The sequence below is a fragment of the Bufo bufo genome, chromosome 9 (genome assembly GCF_905171765.1).
Source record: "Bufo bufo chromosome 9, aBufBuf1.1, whole genome shotgun sequence".
NCBI classification, from domain to species: domain Eukaryota; kingdom Metazoa; phylum Chordata; class Amphibia; order Anura; family Bufonidae; genus Bufo; species Bufo bufo.
In genome coordinates, this window is record NC_053397.1 from 107,736,534 (window position 1) to 107,763,497 (window position 26,964).

General features: G+C 44.8%; 1 protein-coding gene across 2 annotated transcripts in view; it reads right to left on the reverse strand.

Moving 5' to 3' along the window:
- TPR (translocated promoter region, nuclear basket protein) overlaps nucleotides 1–26,964 on the reverse strand; it is a 213,965-nt gene that overhangs the window by 80,533 nt on the left and 106,468 nt on the right. For both annotated transcript variants that reach the window (XM_040408451.1, XM_040408450.1), the window contains exons 18-28: nucleotides 15,873–16,035; nucleotides 15,524–15,658; nucleotides 15,172–15,312; nucleotides 14,920–15,088; nucleotides 14,293–14,459; nucleotides 12,183–12,335; nucleotides 9,098–9,214; nucleotides 8,474–8,677; nucleotides 2,053–2,228; nucleotides 1,042–1,189; nucleotides 342–479 (exon numbers count right to left, since the gene is read on the reverse strand). In XM_040408451.1, the coding sequence (XP_040264385.1) occupies nucleotides 342–479; nucleotides 1,042–1,189; nucleotides 2,053–2,228; nucleotides 8,474–8,677; nucleotides 9,098–9,214; nucleotides 12,183–12,335; nucleotides 14,293–14,459; nucleotides 14,920–15,088; nucleotides 15,172–15,312; nucleotides 15,524–15,658; nucleotides 15,873–16,035 (1,711 nt within the window). The remainder of the gene's footprint in view (nucleotides 1–341; nucleotides 480–1,041; nucleotides 1,190–2,052; nucleotides 2,229–8,473; nucleotides 8,678–9,097; nucleotides 9,215–12,182; nucleotides 12,336–14,292; nucleotides 14,460–14,919; nucleotides 15,089–15,171; nucleotides 15,313–15,523; nucleotides 15,659–15,872; nucleotides 16,036–26,964) is intronic.

Genomic DNA, 26,964 nt, shown 5'->3' on the forward strand with positions numbered 1-26,964 from the left:
AGACCTGTCAGCATGTCCGCTCCATGTCAAAATCCCACCGCACTAGGTATGGGCATCAGGGTATCACAGTGATTTAATCCCGATTCACTCCCTAAGCGGGGGGAGTCACGGATAGACTGCATCGGAGCCTTACATGATATAATATAGTGTATAACTAATGGACAAACCAACCCGTCAGGAGTCAGTGTCACTCAAGTCAACTGAAAAATGTAGTCTCCAAATTTAAATACATAATAAAATTATTATATATATATATATATATATATATATATATATATATATATATATATATATATATATTATACACACATACACACAGTACATTACACTGTAAGACTGACCTTAGCTTGAAGTTGTTGCAAGTTATGTTCCAACTTCTCTTTATCTTCCCTTAGCAATCGGTTTGTTTCTATTAAAACATTCATAGTTTCTGTTTTTCTCATTAGTTCATCATGTTGGGCCATAGTTTTTGCAGTTACCTGAATTTATTAGATTGAAAAACGTCACATTAGAATGCTAATATGATCATGTGAATTATGTGGCTTTTAAATATTTTACTAATAAGCTGTCAATATGAGCAGAGTAACAGATGGTCAGAGATTAAACCTCTAATCCAAAACCCTGCCATCACTGTATATACAGCACTTGAGTGCTGTATATACAGATTAGAAAGCGGCAAAGCAGCTTTCCTGTTCCAGTCCTAATAGTCATGTGATTGCTGTGAGCAGGGTAGCTGCACGAGCTGCTGGGTGTTAGCAGACCAAGATCAGCTCTGCAGTAGAGACTAAACAGCAACTAGGGTGAATATCAGCCCCAGTCACAGAAGAACTTAGCAAAAAATGTAGCGTTAAAATTCCCCAAAGGAAGTCCCATAGCAGTGAATGGAGAGGATGCATCTGACATTTATGGCATTTCCTAGCTCTTTAAATAAAAGACATACATTCATGAACACAGTATATAGTGAATAAAACATTTCATAAAGCAGATGGATAATCTCCAGTAAACAGGTATGTTTAAACATGAATGTTACAAAAACCCAACCTGAACTTTCTCACGTTCCGCATTCAAACTGTCCTGCAGCTCATTAATTTCTCTCTCCATATGCTCCATGCGCTGTCGGTATCTCAAACATTCAACTTGTGCCACTTCAAATCTTGTCTCTGCAATTTCTTTCTCCCGTCTCACAAATCTGTAGGTTACCAATTCAAACAAATATAGTTATCACAGCAGGTTAAGTTAATCGGAAGAACAAAAGAAAATAAAAAAATAAAAGGGTTTTTCTGAGCATTTAGTAGTGATGACCTATCCTCAGGTTAGGTCCCCAATATCAGAACAGTGAGGGTTCAACTCCTGGCATCTCAAATGATTAGCTTTAGGGGGAGGCAGCTTACCAAGCACTGCAGTGTCTATTGGATAACAGCTGCACTATTACAGCTCAGGTCCATTTACTTAAATGGGCCTAAGATGCAACTAGGCCAGGTTACCATTTCAACATGGTGTCACAGTCCTAGGAAGAGGCTGCAGCTCTCACAGGAGCGCCATAGTCTCTTCAAACAGCTGATGGGGAGGGGTTCTGGGAGTAGGCCCCTATTCTGAGGATGTCACCAGTATTAAAATCTAGCACAACCCTTTTAACACATATGCATATTTGCATTGTCAACCACCACATAGAAGAGTAGTTTACTAGAAGCTGCTTCACTCCCCTTCTAGTGAACATAAGAGGATTAAATATATAAAAATATATGATCACACTATTGTTAACAGAGAAATGTAAATGCTAGGATGGATTAAATTTATTGTGATAGTCATAGAAACATGGGGAAAAGACGACTGTTAAAAGGACTGGTCTGACCATTGAGATTTCTGGCTTATCTGTATCTCCAATAGACTCCACAAACAGATGTGCTTACCCATTTCTCCAACTTCCTAGACTAGCGGAGACCTGTGGGACTTACAGGACCACTGTGGGGGTCCTGCAGGTACACTAAGTGTCCACATTCAGAATACAACTTTCAATTGTTCACAAACCAACACCGTTTCCCACTTCAATACCTGAGAATCTCCATAACTTGCTCCTGGGACTTTCCTTCTTCGCTTAATGACACGTTAAGAGCTCCTTGCTGAACAGAAGTCACCATCTTTTTACTGAGGTTCTCTATCTGGTCATGTAATAGCCTGTTTTGCTTTTCCAAATCTTCACATCGAGAAAGATTCTTTGAAACTTCATCCTATTGTCACACAAGGAATTGAGAAAGATGTGCTCGTTGTATAATGGTTCTGCATGCAGCCAAGAGAACAATGTAAAGAACTGCAGTTTCCATTAGACAGACAAGATTTGGTCAGTCATTATGTCAGGGCATAGGAGCTTATAGAACCCAACAGCACATGGACTTCAATAACACAGCAGACCAGATTTACTATTGTGAGTGCACCTATACCTGGTTGTAAATTCAGTGCATTTAGTTTTGGGGAAACCCTCTGCCCCTAGCTAAAAGAGGGAGTGTTGCCAAGTAAAAAACACAGGCATGGCTTTAGAAGCAACATGTTGCTCCGAAAGTCCACCACAATTCTAATGTAAAATTCTGTCCCAAAAGCCTATTATTAGACCACACGATTACTAGCAGCCAAGGGAGAAAACCATAAAAAAAGGGACCAATATATTTTCGATAGTTACAAACCTGCTCCTGTTTAAATTCTAAAATGAAAATTATGAATGTTTATACAACAAAATGAACTACTTGCTGTATTTCCTACAAAAAAAAAACTTTAATATATTCTCGACTTGCTGGAACGTAATCACAATATTACATGCCATGGTGTACGCACTACATATTGTTGAAGACACATATTGGAACAGTGGAGGACCATGGACATAGGGGACGCTAGGACACCTGAGTGACCCTTGGCAACCCCGTGAAGGAGAGAGGTTGTCATATTCATGCCTCAAACCGGCACCGAAGGAAAAGGACACAACAAGGAAACAGCCACAGTATCCACTGGCGGCACCGAAATACCATTAGAAAAAGTACAGGGCACCAGCGTGTAACGATACTCGCTACGCTCCACTTGTAGAAGAAGCTAAGGCATCTATAGCCGTAGCGTAGTTGAAGTGCAACATCCAAGATGTGTACTCATTCCCCACGGTAGTGGATCACTTGTGGAAGGGGCAATGTTGCAATTATCCCACCAATGAAAGGGGGTAATGCTTGCGGCAAGCACTGCACTCAGTGGTAGTGCAAGTACTCCACCATGAAGGGTGGCAATGCAGTAATGCATCTAGCAGGAACTGAATCCAAGTAGAGAGAGTACGCCTCTTACGGAAAGGGCAAGGCATATGGAGTGTCCCGTATCAATATCCCACCTATGTAAGGGGATAAGACATACAGTAAACACTGAACCAGGGATAATGCCATAGCACCACCTATGGAAGAGGCTAATGCATACAGTAAGTACTGTCCCCAGTGGGAATGCAGTTCCGCCAACTACTAAACAGTTTTAGTGCGGTTAGACCCCAATGGAGGGAGGTAATATCCAAGGGAGTACTGCATCAGGTAGTAGTGCAAATACTCCGCCTAAGGAAGGGGATAATGCAGACGACAAGAACTGTTGGCTACTGTGGACGCAGTCTTGGAAGATTGCAACGGATTCGAGTTAGAGCACGAATCACTGATCACAAATCACCACACAGACAGGGTGGTCCTGCGGTGATGAGGTGGGGTCATATGAACGCACATTTATTTTTTAAACTAGGATGCCCAGCGTCAAGTGGGCCGAGAAGCAGGAAGGGGTTAACCGTGTTAACGTTTAAGGCACATTGCACTGGAGATAAGATCTCAGATAATCTGGTGCCGGCTTCAGAAAAAACTGAAGCTCTCTCTCCAGGCTGGAGGGGGTATAGCTGCCAGGGGAGGAGCTAACAGCTTTTACTAGTGTCAACGCCTCCTAGAGGACATAGCTATACCCATGGTCTGTGTCCCCCAATGAATATGGGCGAGAAATTAAAACCTTTAGAAAAATCAAAATTTTCTTTGCATCGCTATATTCTGACAGCCATAACATTTTTATATTGCGGTCTACAGAGCTTTATAAAGGTCTTGTTTTTTTCGTAACGAACTGTAATTTTCATTGATGCCATTTTTGTAGTATATACATTTTGATCAGTTATTCAAAATTTTGGGGGGACAGAATTAGCCAAAAATGTCAAATCGCGTTTTTTTTTTTCTGTTACTGCGTCCACCGCACAAGAATTTCTTAAAAATATTTTAATAGTTCAGACATTTTCGGACGCGGCGATACCCAATGTTTATTTTTTTATTGCTTATGTATTTTTATATGTAAAATTTGGAAAGGGGGGGGGGGGGTGATTCAAACCTCAAATATATTGGTGTTTTTTTTAACTTTAACTTTTTTTTTTTTGCAACAGTTAGGGGCCTCATACATGAGATCTTTTTATCTCCTATTCACCATAATAGAGATCTATTACGGTGAATAGGATTTTTACACTCTCCATAGCTCAGTATGGAGAAAGCCATGGCAGGCCTGGATCGCTAATAAATATTAAAACTAGCATCCAACTGATATCCGTACCAATACCCCACAAGAAATGATAGGTGCCTACTAGCAAGTGCTGGTTGATTGCTATTTATTGTTGTATATTCACCACATCAAGTACGGGCAGGTTACTTTTATTACAACCCAGCAGCTACACAGAAGCCAATAGGAAAATTATATTTATATAAAAGAATCTATACTGATAGGATATTTGCTACAGCACACAATATTAAGGAGCGCACCAGTGGAAAGTTATTTAAGTTGTGTAAGTTAACCAATAGCCTGCAAGAGGTATATTTAAGGGGAGAGGTGCCACTTTGGGCAGAGTCCACCTGTTTGAAGAGTTGAGTCCCAGAAGCAGGACAGAATACGTCTGTCTTTGTCCAAGTGCAAAGAGGAAGAGGAGGAACCAAAACAGAGGGGGAGAAAAACAAAAAAACAAAACCCCAAAGGCCTTGGACCAATCCAGGGGTGACATCTTGGTGCATTTTTCTTTGATCGGGGACCTGTAGAGGGCCCTTCCCCAGTCAGGAGGGGCCGAGGCACCAAAAATCTAGAAACGGCCAGCTGACCGGAAGTGAGGGGTCGCTGGGAAGGAAGCTACAGATGTGATGGTAGGAGCCGGAGGCTGCAGTCAGTGCCAGGAGAATGTGGGCGGGGGAAACTGAGGCCAACTTGATTGATGGGGAAGCCCAAGAACACTCCAGGTGGGGGGGGGGGGGGGGGGGGGTGGAAGAGAGACTTGCATATATACTCTACTATCATACCCTGAAGCCCAAGGTTATGCCTAGCCTTGGTTCCAGCAGGGTCCTTCCATCTCACAAGTCACTCCCTTTGGTGGGGGAGGACGATGCAACAGGTAGGGAAGGCCCGAGGCTGGGGGGTAGTGGAGGATTTGGTGGTCTTCTGCGCCTTCTTGTCTTCTGTCCTGGCTAATGAGGGAAGTTAAGGAGTTAAGGATGCAAGGTGGGTAACCAGAGGATAATTCCATCATGCGCCAAGTCGTCTGAAAAGCAAGTCCTGAAGAGATATTGGCTGCCTACAGAGACTAAGCTAAAATGGATTTGGGAGGAGATTTTTCCCTGAGCATGAAGGTACAAAAACACCCCAATCATGAAGGCTAAGAAAGTTATCTGAATAAGTATTCTCTTATAATATTTTAAAGACTGAGGAGCCTGAAAATCATCCACTAAAATCTAGTAACAACTGGCATTGATATGACCCGATTCACAAGTTGTAGAGCAGAAAATCTACCAATACTCCTTGCTGGCACAGAGTCTGAACAGATCTTGCTCTAGGAATTCGCATTTTTGAAATGCAATATTTACATTAAAGAATGCATACAACTTTGGGGTCAAGTTTCTTTCAATTATTGCATTGGACTAATTTCAAGCTAAAAAGGTTTTCAATTTGTCTTTATTAAAAATGTTGAGCCCCTTTCTCTGTACAGTTTTGCGATTCTCTAGCAGCAGGCTCTGTATTTTTACTTCTTTCAGTCAGGAGGTTCGTCCGACTGCTTTCTCTGATCTTTGACCTCCTAAACACTTATTATAGTTAAATTCATATTTTATTGATCATAATGTGGCTTAAATAAGTGTTTATGACCTTTTAGTAATTTAGAGATAAGGCACAAAGAGAAAGTACATACACACAGCTAACCCTTTATGACCGAATCCTTTTAATAAACAATTCAATTTTTTTTTTACACAAAACGAGTAAAATACAATAAAAACAGCCTCAAAAGGCGTACATAGGGACTTTGCTCAATTTAAAAACTTGTATTTTACATGCAATCAGTTGCATTTCATTGTGTATTTTTTAAATAATCACATTAATCCCAATATAGAGTATTTGCAATATTGTCACAACAGCAAACTAAAAATACAAAACAAAAAAAAAAAACTACAATCTACACAAGTTATCAAATGTTTTTGTGGAGGCTAGATATGAAGGACTTGGTGAATTCATGTATTACAGGTAGGGATGTCCCGATACCGATCCCGGACATTTGCACGAGTACATGTACTCGTGCAAATGTCCCGATACCACTGCCGATACCTGTGCGTCGCTTCTAAATGTGTCTGTGTCCGTCCGCGGCCCCTGCATCTCGCACAGCTAACAGCTTCAGAGGCAGCAGCAGGCAGTGTAATAGGAGCCTACAGTGAAATCTAACCCCGCCCCTCCCCGCCCTCCAACCAATCAGAGGCAACCAGCACTGACTCACAGCACAGGGGGAGTCATGCAGGGACTCAGAGAATCGTCTGAGAGTTTATTAGTTAAAAGAATCGAATGAGTCAGAGACTGTGTCACCGAGTCCCTGCCAGACTTCCTGCTCTGCGGCTCCCTGTAAGTCTGTCCGGGAAGGGGGGGGCATTATTAGTATAGCATGTAGTGGAGCTGTGTGTGTACAGGGTGCATGTAGCAGAGCAGGAAGTCTAGTAGGGACTCGGTGACCGTCTCTGACTCATTCGATTCTTTTAACTAATAAACTCTCAGACGATTCTCGGAGTCCCTGCAATAACTATATATTGTAATTATATCAGTCTGCTCCACTGCATTCACTGCAGCAGAGCTGTGTTTGCCAGGAGCGAATCCCTCTAAAGGTGATAGTGTCTGTCTTCTATGGCCCTAACGTCTCCTCGTGGCTGCCCCTATACAGTATAACGTCTCCTCGTGGCTGCCCCTATACAGTATAACGTCTCCTCGTGGCTGCCCCTATACAGTATAACGTCTCCTCGTGGCTGCCCCCATACAGTATAACGGCTCCTCGTGGCTGCCCCCATACAGTGTAACGTCTCCTTGTGGCTGCCCCCATACAGTGTAACGTCTCCTTGTGGCTGCCCCCATACAGTATAACGGCTCCTTGAGGCTGCCCCCATACTGTATAACGTCTCCTTGTGGCTGCCCCCATACCGTATAACGTCTCCTTGTGGCTGGCCCCATACCGTATAACGTCCTTGTGGCTGGCCCCATACAGTATAACGTCTCCTTGTGGCTGCCCCCATACAGTATAACGTCTCCTTGTGGCTGCCCCCATACAGTATAACGTCTCCTTGTGGCTGCCCCCATACAGTATAACGTCTCCTTGTGGCTGCCCCCATACAGTATAACGGCTCCTTGTGGCTGCCCCCATACAGTATAACGGCTCCTTGTGGCTGCCCCCATACAGTATAACGTCTCCTTGTGGCTGCCCCCATACAGTATAACGTCTCCTTGTGGTTGCCCCCCATACAGTATAATGTCTCCTTGTGGCTGCCCCCATACAGTATAACGTCTCCTTGTGGCTGCCCCCATACCGTATAACGTCTCCTTGTGGCTGCCCCCACACCGTATAACGTCCTTGTGGCTGCCCCCATACAGTATAACGTCTCCTTGTGGCTGCCCCCACACCGTATAACGTCCTTGTGGCTGCCCCCATACCGTATAACGTCCTTGTGGCTGGCCCCATACAGGATAATGTCTCCTTGGAATGTTATAGTTCTGTTTTTGGGCCTTTTGGTTGGTCAGTGGTCAGAAAATACATGTGTGTATTTTATTGTTAAAATTAGTCTCAGTAATTGGTATCGGTGAGTACTTAAATAAAAAAGTATCGGTACTCGTACTCAGTCTTAAAAAAATGGTATCGGGACATCCCTAATTACAGGGCTGTACATTCATTACAAATCTGCTGAAAGCTTCTCTTGGCAGCTGCGGAAAAGAAGGCTTCCCATTAATTTTAAAACGTCCCAAAAATTTGAAAATATGTAATAAATTGCTCTGCTTAGACACTATTAGAACAGTTCATGCAAGAGAATCCTGGTCTTATTTTTTCCTCCTGATCTAACCTCTGTAGCAGATTTGTTTACATTAATGGTTGTACTAGGGGTGGTGTGGTAGAATCAGACTACTTCAGCATATATATCATGTCATATGACAACCTTACCTTTAGAATACGTTCTCTCTCCTCCCAAGATGCCTTGCACTCTAAGAGTTCTGCTTCTGCCTTCTGAGCGGCTTCCTCTGTTTTCTGGCGTGTGGCAGCAGCATTAGTCAATTGCTCTTTAGCTGCCTGAAGAGCTTCTACATCAGCTGCATGCAACATTAATTCACGTTCATATTTGTTCTGCGCTTCAGCAGCAATTCTTGCCTATTATTAGGGAGATCAGACGACAATTAAAGGGGTTGTTTGGGCTTTTTCATATTAATGACCTAGCCTCAGGTTAGGTCATTAGTATCAGATTGGCGGGAGTCTGACACCTAGCACCCCTGCCGATCAGCTGTTTGAGGAGACGGCATGCACATGTGCCATCTTTCCCTCTTCCAGTCCACTGCTGCTGTCCCATAGACATGCAGAGGAGAGCAGGAAGAGAAAGGAGCCAGCAGGTGCACACAACGCGTGCCGTCTCCTCTAACAGCTGATCGGCGGGGGTGCCGGGTGTCAGACCCCCGACGATCTGATGTTGATGGCCTAACCTGAGGATAGGTCATCAATATGACAAAGCCCAGAAAACTACTTTAAAAAAAAGTTTCAAGAAACAAAAAAATTAAATAACAAATTGGAACTCACTTGCTCTTGGCAATCCTGTTTTGCTTTCTGCTCATTGCTTGTAGCAGTAGTGGCCCTTTGAAGAGCAGACTGGACTTCCCCTTGGAGTGTGGACAGACTTTGTCTGAGCTGTGAAAGCTTGTGAAGCAAAAACGGGAAAAAATTTAGGCTAACATCCAATATAGTTAGGCCACACAAGGAATCAATCGGGTGAGATTAAGAAATTCTTACTAAAATGAATCAGTCATTTTTTTGCAGCCCTAACAGCAGCATAATCACCCTTAAAGGGCCTGTCCTATCTGGGACATTGATAGCAAATATCTAGGATACGCCATCAAAATGCCATATGTAGTAGGTCCCACTCCTATCTCCAGAATGGGACCCATGAAGAGAAGGAGCACACAGCACATGCACAGCTTGCTCTTCGTTCGGTGCTATGGGACTTCTGAAACCAGCTGAGCCAAAGCTCAGCTATTTTCGGAACTTCCACAGCTGTGAACGGAGGGTGGCCGCGCATGCACGGCTGCTCTCCCTTCAGTTCTGGGAGCCCCTTTTGGACATTGGAGTAAGTCCCATAAGTAAGACTCGCACCTATCCAATAGGGCTGCGCATCTTCACTCGTCTCACGATTCGATGCGATTACGATTATCAAGTCCACGATTCGATTTGATTCGATTCGGCGATGCATCACGATGCATCAAGATTATTACCCAAGTCCCCTTGTTTTTCAGAGGATTCCGGCAATCTGGACGCAAACGGATGCATTTGTCAGGCGGATCCGTCTGACAAATGCATTGAAATACCGGATCTGTCTCTCCGGTGTCATCTGGAAAAACGGATCCGGTGTTTATTTTTTTCACAGATTTAAAGGTCTGCGCAGATCGGAAGAACGGATCCGTCAATGCAGCTTTGATCACCACAGTCATTGATCACGCCCCTGTAAGGCTTCATTCAGACGTCCGGATGCGTTTTGCGGATCCGATCCATCTATCAGTGGATCCGTAAAAATCATGCGGACGTCTGAATGGAGCTTTACAGGGGGTTGATCAATGACAGGGGGGTAATCAATGACAGGGGGGTGATCAGGGAGTCTATATGGGGTGATCACCACAGTCATTGATCACGCCCCTGTAAGGCTTCATTCAGACGTCCGGATGCGTTTTGCGGATCCGATCCATCTATCAGTGGATCCGTAAAAATCATGCGGACGTCTGAATGGAGCTTTACAGGGGGTTGATCAATGACAGGGGGGTAATCAATGACAGGGGGGTGATCAGGGGGCCCCACCTGACACAGACGCTGACCCCCACCTGACACAGACGCTGACCCCCACCTGACACAGACGCTGACCCCCACCTGACACAGATGCTGACCCCCACCTGACACAGACGCTGACCCCACCTGGCCACCTCACCTGACACAGACGCTGACCCCCACCTGACACAGACGCTGACCCCACCTGGCCACCTCACCTGACACAGACGCTGACCCCCACCTGACACAGTCGATGTTGCACGGTCTTCGGCTTCTTTTGGCAACTCGTGACGCACAGTATGCGACGGTCGGAAGCCTGTCAATCAAATAGGAACGCCCAGTCCCGCAGAAGACCTACCCGGAAGCGGCGGTAAAAAAAACAGCCGACAAGCTGGCCGGGACTTGATTCCGGGACTGAGCAGAGCAGAGGAGCGGGCGCGGGAGAGAGAAGAGAAGAGATACTCTTCCGCGCCCGAAACAGAGGAAATAGTCCCTACAGGCACAGCAAGCAGGCAGGTAGTACTGAGCGGCGATTTAAAAAAAAACAAAAACGTAGAAAGCGGGGGGGGGCCGGGCCCGGTACAACTGGGCCAGCTGTACCTATCAGCGGCCCTGTCAACATGCATCGATTATTTAAAGCAACCGCATCGATGCAGAATCGCCGGGGGTCGAATCGCGATGCATCGATGCATCGATTATATTCGACAGCCCTACTATCCAAGCAATATGCTATCAATGTCCCAGAGGGAATACCCATTTAAGCAAAATATTGGGGTCTCTTTCCTTAATTGACCCAGTCAGTTCTGGCACTTTTCAATGCACAGCATTAGTTGAGGAGTTCCAATATTCATAAGGCCCTGCAGCTCTATATCCACCCAACAGCTGATTTACATCATTTTCCCTGCTGCAATCAGCGGTGGGAGAAGGGGAAAGACCATCAGAAATAAGCAGGCTTGTCAGACAACAGTGAGCAGTAATAAATCCTTTTCTCTTCTCTTCATGCGGGGACACAGGCAAGGCCGTGGGCATAACTGCTGCCACTATGAGATGGACATTAATGTAACTGACTAAAATGTATTGTGATTGTCCATATTGCCTCCATTGCTGGCTTGTTTCATTTCTCCATCACGTTATACACTGCACGTTTATGGCTGCTACTGCAGCGCAGATACGAGGTTTCCAGGATGGGAGCTGCTGCCCATGCGTGCTGCCCACAGTCCAGGCCAGCAGAGGATGGGACTTTTTCATACAGTGTGCAAGCACAGCCACCACTGCTGGATTTTGTTCACATCACCGTTCAGCCTTTCCGTTCTCCTGCTCCGTTTAGGAGCAGAAGAACGGAAAGGATGGATTCGGCACGTAACTGAGCCAAATGGATCCTAAGGACCCCAGAGACTATAATGGGGTCCGTTAGGTTTCCGCTCAGATGATTTTGGAGCAGAGACAAAAGTAGTGCATGCAGGACTTTGTCTCGGCTTCAAAAATCTTCCTCTGAGCGGAAACCTAACGGACCCCATTATAGTCTATGGGGTCCGTAGGCTCCGTTCGGCTCAGTTATGTGCGGAATCTGTTCTTTCCATTCTCCTAAACGGAGCGGGAGAATGGAAAGGCTAAATGGTAATGTTAACAAAGCCTTACATAGCAAAAATAATAAGTATATGAATGTTTGTGCTTCATGGAGGCTAAAAACACCATTGGAATCTGTCATGTGAATAGGGAAGGCGGGGGAGGGCTATGGATACATCTTACATACGTGTCTTACATACCCACGACTCCAGCCATCAGCAGCATGTAAATATATCCTATCCATATTGTGAAAAGTGATTGCTCACTGTATCATGTCGAGACATACCTGCTGCTCCAGGTTTTCAACAGCTTTGTGCTTTTCATCTCTAAGCTCTTGTTTTTCCTTTTCTGCTTCCATCATTTTCTTCTCAAGTTGTGCCTGGTACTCGGCTGCCTCTTTCATTCGTAATTCGATTGTTTTACACGCCTCTTCAGTTACCTTTAAAACAACAAGTTATAATACAAGTTTAAGGTGAAAGCCATTAATACAATCTATTTGTTAGTGTGACTCAAACGCCTGAAGAGGATAAGAACTACGTAGATTAGTACATTTAATATTATTTAAAATTAAATGCAACGTTAAAAAGAAAGCCAATCCCAGAACCTACAAGAGACGACCCATCAAGACTGCAGGATTTTCCAAACATTGCAGCCAAGACATGAATTAACCCCTTAAGGACCATGGGATTTTCCATTTTTCACTCCCGGCCTTCCCATAGTCCTAACTTTTTACTTTTTTATTTTTCCATTCACATAGCCTTATGAGGGCTTAGTTTTTGTGGGAGAAGTTTTAATTTCTAATGGCACCATTTACGGTTGCATACCATGTAGTAGGGAGCGGGTAGAAAAGGCAATTCTGATCATTTTTATTATTTTTTTTTACACTGTGCACTAAGCAGTAAAATGGACCTGTTATCTTCATTTTCCAGGTCAGTACTGCTACAATGATACCATACATATAATTTGTCTTTTTTTTATAACCATATTCTAACCCCTATAACATTTTTGTAGCTATGTGTACGAGGCTGTGTGAGGGCTCATTATTTGCGGGACGATCTGTTCTTTTAAGTGATTAAAATTGTTAAGTGTGTGAGACTTTATGATCACTTTTTATTAAAAAAATTATTGGGTAGTTGAAGTGCCCAAAAAAATTGCAAATTGGCAGTTTTTATTTTTTTTCCCGCTACGTCATTTGCCATTAATATTGTTATATTTTAATAGTATGGGCATGTTTGCATGCGGTAATGCCCATGATATTTTTATTTTTTTATTGGTTAAAGGGAGTCTGTCAAAGTTTCACCTTTTTAACCCTTCCCATAGCTTTCTAGCAGCCTTACAGTTAATAAAAACGTTACCTTTATGAGCAATCCTGGACTTATAAAACCGGCAAAAAACTACTTAATAGGATATGCAAATGAGGGCTCACAAGTGCCCAGGGGCGGCGTTACCCTCGTAGGTGCCCAGCTAGCTCAGCCTTATTGTTGCTTCCCCCCGCCCATTCTTTCCCTCTGACCGCCCATCTACCTACTTCTTGTTTTGCCGAGATCCCGCGCCTGCGCACTCAGTCCGTCGGCCGGCGCATGCGCACTGCGATGCCCATTCCTTGTATGGCATCACAGTAATTAATGTGCATGCGCCAGCACTTGCGAGCCCTCATTTGCATATGCTACTAAGTTGTTTTTTGCCAGTTTTATAAGTCCAGGATTGCTCATAAAGGCAACGTTTTTATTAACTGTAAGGCTGCTAGAAAGCTATGGGAAGGGTTAAAAAGGTGAAACTTTGATGACAGACTCCCTTTAAGTATTTATTTTAAGGAAAGAGGGGTGATTTGAACTTTGTTTTTTATATTTGTAAAAACTTTTTTTTTAAACTTTTTTTTGTCACCTTGGGTGACACTGACAATCATTCGATTGCCCATAGTATTCAGTGATGGCTAAATAGCCATCATTGAAAACTTCACTTGCACTATATCAATACAAGGCTGCCACCTAGTGGTCTGTATTGATATATACATCTAATTGACTCTGAAGCTTGCTTGAGGCTTCGGTCAATTGGCGCAAGGTAACAGATTCCCCGGTCTCAGCCGGGGAAAGCTGTTACCGGAACCAGAAGTCGCGCACTTCCGGTCCGGTCTGCGCAGATGCCGTGGTCACATTTGACCACGGCATCTGAAGGGTAAAATGTATGCGATCAGCCTTATGGCTGATCGCATACATGTGCGTGGGTCTCTGCTATTTAAAGTGGCAGAAACCCCCGCGGCTAAGGCACCCGCTGCACGTGCGAGCAGGCGCCATGTTTAGTGATCGGACCCATAATGTACAGCTACGGCATGGGTCCTTAAAGGGTTAAAGCCATGAGCTATAGCTCAATATATTAGATTTAAATGTCTACTGTACCTGCTTCTCCTTATTGAGAGACTCTTCCAAACCAAGTACCACCTCTCTGTATTGCTCCACATTACTAGTGCTAGTTTTCAGCCTCTCCTTAAGGTCACTCACTAACTCCTCAGACTGTCGCAGCTTAGTCTTTAGCTCTTCTATATCTTCACCTTTGTCATCTGTATCTAGAGGGAGATGGAAAATGTTTATATTCTAACTGATGACCATACGACCTATAATTTCTTGATTTGAGACACATCTATTAAAACTGTTTTCTGAAATATCTTAATAGCTCATCAATATCCGATAGGTGGTAGTCGATACCAGAGACACCGCCCATCAACTGTTTGAGAAGGCAGCAGTGCTCACAGTAGTGCCGTGGCCATCTCTGCTCACCAAGCATAGCGCTATCCATTTGATAGCGGCTGGTCTTCGTATTGCAGCTCAGATCCATTCACATCACGTGATGTCACATGACCTAAGCAAAGCCTAGAAGGCCATGGCACTACTGCGAGCACCATTGCCTTTACAACAGCTGATAGGCGTGTGTCAGACCCACACCAATTAGATACTAATGACCTAGCCAGAGGATGGTTCATCAGTAAAAATATCTTGGAAAAATCCCATTAAAGTAATGAACATTACCTCTGCTGGAGGACAACTGGCTTGAGCGAGATGCCAACTGTGCCTCAAAATTACCAAGTTGTTGTTTCAGTGTTGAAATTTCCTTTTGGGAATTCTTCAGAAGTTCTTTTGTACTACTATGTAGATTTACTTCAGTTTCATACTGTCTTTTGAAGTCCAGAATCTGAACCTGAAGAAAACAAAAAAACACGTTTATCCATGCGGGGGGGGGGGGGGGGGGGGGAGAGAAAGCAAGAGAAAGTGCTAACTTACATCTTGATTTTTACCAGTGATGTGTTTCTGTTCTATTTCATGCTCCAATTTCTTCTTAACTTGGGTTAACTCTTGTTCCAGCTTTTCTATTTGATTGGTATATCTATGTCTAATTTCTGCATCAGACCTTTCCAGGGTGACCTAAAAAGAACATCCAAAACTAAAAACCCTGATCAGCCATCAAATAAAACCACAATAGCCAGATGGCATCTCATGGAAGACAGCCACGGCTACAGCATTAATCTGCTGCTCAAAGAATAAATGCATATCATACAGCTCTAATATCGAGAGCTATATGGCACAAGAATCACAGAAAGTGTGAAAAAAGCTATAAAATAATATATTAACTAACCTGAATAGTCTGGAGGTTTGTTAGTAGCAAGTTTTGACCCCTTTGCTCAACAAGTAAGGAATCTCTTTCTTGGGCAAGTCTATTTTCCGTCATCTTCAAAAGCTCCTTTTCCCGCTTTAAGTTTTCTGCTCTTACCTTATAGCGGAAAAAATAATAATATAAAGTCCAAAAAGAGCACTGCGAAATACAACATTAATAAAGTCTGACTGCTGGAGTTCTTTGGGGTATTCCATGTCTACCCACATTGATGAGCCAGAACAAGGCCCAGAAGTAAACAATTATATGGACGTTAGAAAGGACTAATACATATCCACTGAAAATTCCTGTCACATAACAGCTGAATACTTACTTCAGTAATGGCGAGCTTTTCGTTGGCTGCTCTCAAATCCTGTGTCAGCGTGTTTATGATCTGTTCCTGTTTTTGTGTGGTGGCAGAAAGCTTTTGGGATTTTTCCTGCAAAGAGGTTACTTCACGGCGGTAGCCTTCCACATTATCCTGTAGCATTTCATATCTATTGAAGCAATGACAAAACTATTAGTAATAACATTTGATAAAACATTTTCACACAGTAAGGGCCCTTGCACACGACCGTATGCCCTCCGGATATATACGGTCCGTGAGCGGGCCATATGTCCCAGAGAGGCATACATCATGCGCACAGCATCATAGGTTACTATGATACTGTGAGCATTGGGCTGCCCGCGGGACTATTGTCCTGCACTCATGATCATATGAGTGCAGTAGTGCAGGACAATAGTCCCGCGGGCGGCCCGATGTGCACAGTATCATAGTAACCTATGATGCTGTGTGCTCACATGTGAACGAACAAAGTATGCCGCTCCGGGACATATGACTCGGAGGGCATACGGTCGTGTGCACGAGCCCTAACTTGTATGTTCAGTTGACTGAAAACCTGCCTTGCCAATAGGAACTGGTTATTAAATTAGGCTACTTTCACACTTTTTACTGGATGCGGCATGGCTCAGCAAAAAAGCTTCCGTTACTGAAAACACAACTATTTGCATCCGTTATGAACGGATCCGGTTGTATTATCTGTAACATACCCAAGATGGATCTGTCATGAACTCCATTGAAAGTCAATGGATGATGGATCAGTTTGATTGTGGCAGAGAAAATGGATCCATCCCAATTGACTTGCATTGGGGGTCATGCCAGATCTGTCTTGCTCCGCATCCCAAGATGGAAAGCAAACTACAACATGTTGCGGTTTGCTCTCTGGTATGGGAATGCAACTAAACTGAACGGAATGCATTTTGGAGCATTCTGTTCTGTTCAGTTGAGTTTTGTCCCCATTGACAATGAATGGGGACAAAACAAGCGTTTTTTTCCGATATTGAGCCCCTATGATGGATCTCAATAACAGAAAACTAAAATGCTAGTGTGAAAGTAGCCTTATGTGACCCTATTCAAGCAGGCCGAGTAAAAATGGTAGCATGCGTGGCAGTGCCATCAGCCTCTGAGCAAGGCCTACTCGCTAGTAGAACATTATGTTAATTCTTCAGCTGACCACAGCATAATTAGAGCTCATACACAGAACCTTTTTTCAGAATTTTTAAAACGTTTAATATACAGGGTGGGCCATTTATATGGATACACCTTAATAAAATGGGAATGGTTGGTGATATTAACTTCCTGTTTGTGGCACATTAGTATATGTGAGGCGGGAAACTTTTCAAGATGGGTGGTGACCAAGGTGGCCATTTTGAAGTCAGCCATTTTGAATCCAACTTTTGTTTTCTCAATAGGAAGAGGGTCATGTGACACATCAAACTTATTGGGAATTTCACAAGAAAAACAATGGTGTGCTTGGTTGTAACGTAACTTTATTCTTTCATGAGTTATTTACAAGTTTCTGACCACTTATAAAATGTGTTCAATGTGCTGCCCATTGTGTTGGATTGTCAATGCAACCCTCTTCTCCCACTCTTCACACACTGATAGCAACACCGCAGGAGAAATGCTAGCACAGGCTTCCAGTATCCGTAGTTTCAGGTGCTGCACATCTCGTATCTTCACAGCATAGACAATTGCCTTCAGATGACCCCAAAGATAAGTCTAAGGGGGTCAGATCGGGAGACCTTGGGGGCCATTCAACTGGCCCACGACGACCAATCCACTTTCCAGGAACCTGTTCATCTAGGAATGCTCGGACCCGACACCCATAATGTGGTGGTGCACCATCTTGCTGGAAAAACTCAGGGAACGTGCCAGCTTCAGTGCATAAAGAGGGAAACACATCATCATGTAGCAATTTTGCATATCCAGTGGCCTTGAGGTTTCCATTGATGAAGAATGGCCCCACTATCTTTGTACCCCATATACCACACCATACCATCAATAGTGCAGCACCTGAAACTACGGATACTGGAAGCCTGTGCTAGCATTTCTCCTGCGGTGTTGCTATCAGTGTGTGAAGAGTGGGAGAAGAGGGTTGCATTGACAATCCAACACAATGGGCAGCACATTGAACACATTTTATAAGTGGTCAGAAACTTGTAAATAACTCATGAAAGAATAAAGTTAAGTTAAAACCAAGCACACCATTGTTTTTCTTGTGAAATGCCCAATAAGTTTGATGTGTCACTTGACCCTCTTCCTATTGAAAAAACAAAAGTTGGATTCAAAATGGCCAACTTCAAAATGGCCACCATGGTCACCACCCATCTTGAAAAGTTTCCCCCCTCACATATACTAATGTGCCACAAACAGGAAGTTAATAATCACCAACCATTCCCATTTTATTAAGGTGTATCCATATAAATGGCCCACCCTGTATTACTATTTTGGTATTTTCTTTAAAGTATAAGTGTCATTTTGTAGCTCGTATCATTGGGGGACACAGAACCGTGGGTATAGCTGCTTGCTGCCACTAGGAGGCAACACTAGGCTAGAAAGGGATATGCCCTCTCCTGGCTGGGGAGGGTATAGCTGGCAGGGGAGGAGCCATCAGTCTTTAGCCTAGTGTCGTAAGAGGCAGACCTCCCTGCTTGCAGGGTGGCTTCCTTTTGTTATTTTTTCTTTCCCTTTTAGTTAGGGGAAACAGGCACCTAGACCCTCTATCTACCCCAGGAGCAAGGTCTGTGTCAGAATCCCTCACCGCCTGACCTCCCCAAGAAAAAAAGGTGGACCAGGGCAGCCCAGCTCTCCTGCTTGCCGCCAGCCTAAGGGTCACCTTGATCCGGCGAGACCCCCCCACCATTCCAGTCTCCTGCCACTTCAAGTACCAGCTGCTGAAGGTGACCCTGCTGGAACTCTGAGGAGCAGTGAAGAGAAGAGGATGAAGATGGGATGAGTACTCGGGAATAGGCAAGTATTATCTGCGCCCTCCATTCCTCCATCTCTCCACTCTCCCCTCCCTTCAGCCAAGATTAGGATACTTCCAGCCCCTTTTTTGGTGTTCTATAGGGGACATGGGTAATACTGATCCCCTGGTAGGACACCCTCCTGGCTTCCTGGGGCCCGCCTTACCGTTCTGGCCGGTGCCCCCAACTTTAGCCCCCGGTCCCGTTTCAGGCCTACACGATCCTGGGCTCCGGCCCGTGCTTTCAGATTCCCAGCCCAAATTAAAGCCCCGACTTCCAGGGTGGGTAGGCGGCAACTTGCGCCTCCCACTCTGAAGCGAAGGGGTGGAGCTCCGATTCCTGCTACGGCTTGGAGCACACTGCAGGACCGCAGCTTCACAGCGGAATCCAGCTTCAGCCGGCAGCACCTCCCATCAGGGAACACAGGACCTGGGTCCCCTGCATGTCTGGTAGGATGGTCTGGTAGGACGGTCTCCCCCCCCCTTCCTTAGTTACTGCTGTCCATGACACCTTCCAGGTGCAGGACGACTCCCCATCCTTTCTCCGTACTAGACGAACTCTTAAAGGGCTTCTGTCACCCCACTAAACTCTTTTTTTGTGTACTTATAATCCCTATCCTGCGATATATCTATACATTGTGTTAATCATTTTCGTTCAGTAGATATGTAAAAAAAACGTACTTTTATAATATGCTAATTACCTGTCTACCAGCAAGTAGGGAGTCTACTTGCTGGTAGCAGCCGCAAAAAAACGCCGCCTCCTCCTGTTGATTGACAGGGCCAGCCGCGATCTCCTCCTCCGACTGGCCCTGTCAGCACTTCAAAAATCGCGCGCCTGTGTTGATTCGGCGCAGGCGCTCTGAGATAAGGAGGCTCGCCTCCTCAGCACTCCCTCAGTGCGCCTGCGCCGATGACGTCACCGAAAGAGAAGACGTCATCGGCGCAGGCACACTGAGGGAGTGCTGAGGAGGCGAGCCTCCTTATCTCAGATCACCTGCGCCGAATAAACACAGGCGCGCGATTTTTGAAATGCTGACAGGGCCAGTCGGAGGAGGAGATCGCGGCTGGCCCTGTCAATCAACAGGAGGAGGGGGCGTTTTTTTGCGGCTGCTACCAGCAAGTAGACGCCCTACTTGCTGGTAGACATGTAATTAGCATATTATAAAAGTACGTTTTTTTACATATCTACTGAACGAAAATGATTAATAACATAATGTATAGATATATCGCAGGATAGGATAGGCACAACGACTTTTCAGGTGTCGTGGCTCGGACGTGGGACCAACCGGATCGTCGCTTTAGCACTTCAATGCGACTGGATCTGCTGTATCCCTTTCCGGCAGAATGGGTGTCTAAATGGTCTTCACCCCCTAAGGTGGATCCTCCGGTAGCCCGCCTGGCCAACCTTGAGACGAGAGTTCTGGCTGAAAGTTTGGGCAGCGGACGCCTCGTCAAAGCAGTCCCTTACAGGCCTTCCATTTGCTGGTTTCCGGTTGTTTGGGGCCCGTTGGATGAAATCATCTCCGAGGCCATGGGTGGTAAGAGTACGCACCTCCCGGCGGAGCCAGCACCGGAGCCGGATGGCTGTGTGATGTGAAGCTCTGCAGTAGACTATTCCCTCTAAAGCACTTATCTTCAGCTAAACAAGCCTGACATGGTTAAAATCGGAGGTCCAAGACCTGCTGACACCCAGGAGTCTGCTCGATCAGAGTCTCAAAAGCTAGCGATATGGAGAAATTTATAAAAAAAGCTGCACAGACATATGCGGCCAGAGAATCCAAGATGGCGCCTGAAGCACCTCGCTCGCCAAAAAACAAAGAGCAAGCTGGAATCGCTGCTGAAAAGGTGAGAGATGAATCCCCAGGGGCCGACACACTCCCGCTATCTAGATCCTTTCTAAAGGAGACTATCGGAAGCCCTGGGGCCTCTCAAGAGCGACCTCACTTCTATCAAGGAGGACTTGAGACATATAGGGAGAAGGGTAGAGGCGCTGGAGGACACGCACACCACTCTTACTGCACACCAAAACGCGATCTCTAATCTGAGCATCCACCAAAAGCACCTGAACTCCCTTTATATGCAGTTAGAGGATCAGGAGAATAGAGGCAGGCGGAACCACCTGCGCTTCAGGGGGGTCCCGGAATCTGTGGGCCCTGAAGAGATTCCTGAAACTGTGATGCAAATATGCTTGAAACTTCTGGGCCCAGACTCCTCACATGAAGTTATTATTGAGCGCGCCCATAGAGCTCTTCGCCCCAAGCCTCAGCCAACAGATCCTCCAAGAGATATAATCTGTAAATTCCTGCATTTTCCAGCCAAAGAGGCAATTCTGAACAGCGCAAGAATCACTCTTCAGCTATCATGGGATGATTACCCAATTTCCATCTACCAGGACCTAGCCCAATCCACACTGAAAAAACGCAAATCTCTAAAACCACTCACTGATCTGCTGAGAAACAGAAAGGTCATCTATAGATGGTTATTCCCGTTTGGGCTTTCCTTTTTTCACAATGGTCGCAGGATTTCCATTCAATCATACGGAGATCTAGATAAAGCCTATGACATTCTGCAGATTCCATCGCTTCCCATTGAAAACTGAGAAATAGTACAAGATTGCACCGATATACCAAACCTGCCTCAAGAGGAACCGTGGGAGACTCCTCGCACTCAAAAGTCTCAAAGACCCAGAAGAAATCGTCAAGCTTCCTCTTTCAAGCGCCTATCACTTACAGATGACTGAACAACTTCTTTCATCTTACTAACAGTCACTCCGGCGGAGGACACTCTAATCTCAGGACTCCTGGAATTCTGAAAAGGCAGACCAAGCTTACTCTCCACGGGAGCTTATAAAGTAAAAAGGACATGAAGTTTTTCCGTTCCTACACATAATCTTTAAAGTCCTAATATATCCACAATGTTTGATAGTCTAATATTAATATATATATATAAATTATATATATATATATATATATATATATATATATATATATATATATACACACACACATATATACACACACACACTTCTATATTTCACCTGATAAGTATCACCCCCACTCCTAGCTCTCAATTAGGTTGGGCTTCAATCCCAATTTTTTTTTACTGAGGGTTCGTCACGGTTGCTCTCTAGAAGGAGAACCATATTCCCCCCCTATGCCCTTAGAGCTAGATTGCTATTACACTTTAGCACCATCAAGGTGTTGTTTTTTTTTAATGTTTTTGTTGTTAAGTCTTTTCTTTCCTCTGACAGGATCCACAAGCTTACTAAACTATATAGCTGAATACATGCTGTGCATTTCTGGTTCTATGACAAGTATCTCTCTCTATCTTTACTAATTGGTAATCTGTTTATTAGGCTTATGCAAAACAGGAACAGAGAAGTACATTCTTCCCAGATGTCATCGGAGAAAACACTTACCTCGAGGTGGCATCCTCCCTCTACTCTGGTCGGTTGGCGATATTTATTTGCCACACTTATTCATAGCCCTACCTGCACCCTCATATCTTTCCCAAACATGTCAGATTTTAGACTAGTATCGTACAATGTCAAAGAGGTGGCTGAGATCCCCTTCAAAGAGGTGCTAGATCCTTTCTCTTTTGAATAAGGAGAAATGTTAAATTGTTTTCCTACAAGAGACTCACTTTAAACATGGCAATTACCCCAATCTCTCCTTCTCCAAATTTCCTAACTGGTATCACTGCGGAGCTGGGGGTGCCCCCTCGAGGGGAGTTAGTATAGGTTTTCATAGAAGCCTTCCTTTCCAGCATAACTCACACATTCAGGACCCAGAAGGCAGATACCTCCTCCTCAAAGGACTAGTGGGAAGAACCTTTTTTACATTTGTAAATATCTACGCCCCCAACACAGACCAGATCAGCTGGCTTACCACTTTATTCTCATTAATAGAAACCCACAGAGAGGGAATACTGGTTATGGCCGGTGATTTCAATTTAGCCTTTAACCCACTAATAGATACCACCTCAAAGAAATCGCCAATCTCCTCAAAAGCTCTCAATTTCCTACACACAAAACTCCATAACCTAGGTGTCCTTGACATATGGCGCTGTCACAACCCCCCCAAATACTTGATTACTCCTATTACTCCCCAGCAAACCATTCTTATAGTAGGATAGACTATATCCTAATATCAAAAGAACACATACAACTCTGCCCAACCTCCTCGATGGGTGATTTAACCTTATCTGATCACTCCCCAATATATTGCGACATTCACCCATCCAACAGATCAATTAGAAACTCAAACTGGAGATATAACGAATCTCTGCTAGGTAATGCCAAACATAAATCTCAAATATCCTCCTTCCTTGAAGAATATTTTTCAACCAATAATTCACCAGAAATATCCCCCCAGATTCTCTGTGATGCCCATAAAGCCTATATCAGAGGTAGACTAATAAGTCTCTGCTCTTTTCTTAAAAAAAAGAATCTGAGAAAAAACTCACCACCCTACTTTCTAAAATCCATGTTCTGGAAAAAGCCCCAAAAAAATCACTACTTGCTCGACACCTTTCGGAACTTTCCTCTCTAAGAACAGAACTAAAAAATCTTCTCAATGAGAAGTCAGCCAAATACTACTTGTCTGCTCAACAAAAAGTCTTTGCCTATGGCAATAAGGCTTCTAAGTTTGCAATGCAGAGAATTAAACCGACGAAGCTCCCGATACGTCCAGAGCATTAAATCCCCCAAAAGGTATCCATCTGTTTAAAGCAAGAACAATTTAGGCAATTTTATGAGACTCTTTATAACTCCCCCCTTCAACTCTTCCAAATCCCTCTCAAGATAGAGTGACCAACATCAACTCATTCCTAAACACCCTTAAACTCCCATCTCTGTCCCTACCTCAACGAGAATCTCTGACTAAACCAACCATTCACCACCCCTGAATTATTAACTGCCATTAAATCAATACCCAAGGGAAAATGCCCGGGTCCGGATAGACTTCCCATAAATTATTCGGCGTTTAAGGACACCCTTCTCCCTTTTCTGCTCCCAATTTATAATCTCGCCTTGGACAAACACCCACTTACTATAGATATGACAAAAGCCACTATTACAGTTATCCCCAAACAAGGCAAAGATCCCACCTCATGTTGCAATTACCGACCCATCTCCCGGCTAAATGTGGATCTTAAACTATTATCCAAGATGCTAGCCTCCAGATTACAAAGCCTTTTACCATACCTAATTCATCCAGACCAAGTTGGTTTTGTCAAGGGTCGAGAAGGGAAAGAAAACACCACTAAAATATATAAATGCTTTATATTACACCTCCCACAAACCCACCCCCCTAGTCTTGATTGGCACGGACACCGAAAAAGCATTTGACAGAGTAGATTGGACTTTTATCACCCTGACTGTCTAAATTTCAAATACCTGATACATATATTAACGCTGTTTTTTTTATGTACTCTCACTCTTCGGCGTCCGTGTCAGTCAATGACACTTTATCCTCTTGTTTCCCCATTAGAAACGGAACAAGACAGGGCTGCCCGCTTTCCCCTCTTATTTGTTCTAGTGATGGAAACCTTGTTACAGACCCTTAGACAAGATTCAGAAATTAAAGGCCTACAGGTTAAGGGTTGCGAGTTTAAATTAGCTGCGTTCGCGGATGATTTATTGATTCTTACAACTAATCCACATAAATCTATGCCTGTAATATCATCAAAACTTGGCCACTTTGGATCCCTATCCAATTTCAAAGTTAACCCCTCCAAATCCCAGATACTCCACATGGGCCTCTCCACATCTTCTCTCCTATCCCTCCAGATTAATTCCCCCTTTAATTGGCATACCCAACAACTGACATACTTAGGTGTGAAACTATCCCCGCATCTTGCGGATCTATTTAAACTTAAACTATAAACCCCTATTAGTGTCCTTGATCACCCAAATGGATACTCTAGATTTCCCTTATTTGTCCTAGTTTGGGAGGAAAAATATCCTCATGTCTTTGATAATACCTAGACTTACATACCTGATGCAAGTGCTTCCCATTGAGATCCCCAAATCTTACTTCTCCCTTAATAAGCACATTCGTAAATGTATCTGGCAGGGGAAAAAAAAATCACGTCTCTTGAGACTCTAACACCAAACCTAGATCCAAAGGAGGCATTGGGCTGCCTGATCCTGAGATGTACATGAAAGCTATTCAGCTCTCAAGAGTTGTAGATTGGATTAGAAACCCCCCCCCCCCCCCAAATCTTTATGGTGACTTAAACTTAATATATACCTATGTTCCTAAATACTCAAGCCATATGGTAAACGCATTAATGTATAGTAACTTAAATCTTAGCTCTGCCTGTCTTGACCGGACCAAGCTTGTCCCTTTATTGGTAATTTAATTTAACTATTTTGTTGTTCTGTTATTATGTCCTTTATTAGGTCTCACCATCTGGCCTAGCGCAAGATAATCCAGACGCACATTTCGCTTTAGGCAGACTAATGCCTAGACTCAGTCCTTTCGTCCACGGACACAACCTGCCCGTCCTTCGTCTGGCAAGCAGTCCTCCGCATGAAGATGTGCCCCCACCTTCTCGGGTGGGGAGTTGCCTACTCCTTTTTCAGGAAGTGTGGCGGGCCCACATCTGACGTATGGGCGCTCGAGATCGTAACCTCGGGTAATAAAATAGAGTTCGCATCCCCTCCTCCACATAGTTTCTTCCCCTCCCAACCTCCCAAGGATCAAGGTCGTGCGGCAACATTTTTTCGAGGCGATCCAGAATCTCCTCGCGCAAGGTGTGATTGCCCCGGCTCCCTTGGCGGAACAATTCACGGGTTTCTATTCCAACCTGTTTGTCGTCCCCAAAAAAGAGGGGTCAGTTCGCCCGGTTCTGGACCTCAAGTTGCTGAACCGGTTGCAACACTTCTGAATGGAGTCCCTTCACTACATGATTGCTTCTCTGGAACGGGGCGAATTCCTCTCTTGGATAGACATTCGGGACACGTACTTACACGTCCCAATTGCTCTGGCACATCAGTGGGCCCCCACCACTATCAGTTCGTCGCCCCTTCTCTTTGGCCTGGCAACAGCGCCGCGAGTCTTTACAAAGGTTCTCGCTCCTCTCCTGGCACTTCCTCGGACCAGGGGCATCACCCCGATCCCATATCTGGAAGACATCCTGGTCAAAGCTGCGTCCTTTGGGCAGAACAAGGACAGCCTGCGTATCACCCTGGATACCATGGCGCGGTTCGGGTGGTTGATGAACTTCCAAAAGTCTTCACTGCGTCCTGCAGGACGGATCACCTTTTTAGGTATGGTCCTCGACACGGCAGTGGTGCGCCTGCCTCGGGACAAGAGGCTGGCCCTTTGTCGGTCTATCAGTCTTCTACTTCGGCGCAGGACCAAGTCAATTCGGTTCTGCATGAAGGTCCTGGGGACAATGGTCGTTTTTTTCGAAGCGGTTCCGTTTGCTCAATTTCACCTTCTGTCACTTCAGCTGGCAATCTTGTCCCTTTGGGACGAGTCGTCGGAGTCCCTGGACCGTCACATAGTCTTACTTCCAAAGGTGCAGTCGGAACTCAGGTGGTGGCTTTCGACCCAAACCCTGGAAAATCCTTTCTTCCGATCTCGTGGACGGTCATCACAACCGATAACAGCCGGACGACAGTGGACCCAGGGGAATGGTCTCTACACCCAGAGGCGTTTCAAGATATCTGCCTCAGGTGGGGTCAACCAGAGGTGGACTTGATTGCTTCCAGACTCAACCACAAGCTCCCCCGTCGTCTTCTCTCTAACAAGAGATCCAAGGCCACACGCAGTAGACGCACTGGTGGCACCATGGGACGGGATCTTTCTGGTGTACGTGTTTACGCCTCTCCCCCTCCTGCCCAGAGTCTTTCGCAGTATCAAGATGGAGGGCATCCAAGCGGTCCTCATCACTCCAGACTGGCCCCGTCGCGCGTGGTACACAGACTTTGTTAGTCTCCTGGGAGACACACCGTGGCACCTTCCGCTCACACCAGATCTTCTCTCTCAGGGTCCTGTCTTCCAACAGCATTTAGAGCCGCAATGTATGGCAGCGTGGCTGTTGAAACAGCCATTCTGAAGCAATGTGGTTTCTCGGACAGTCATCTGCACCATGATTAAGGCCAGGAAG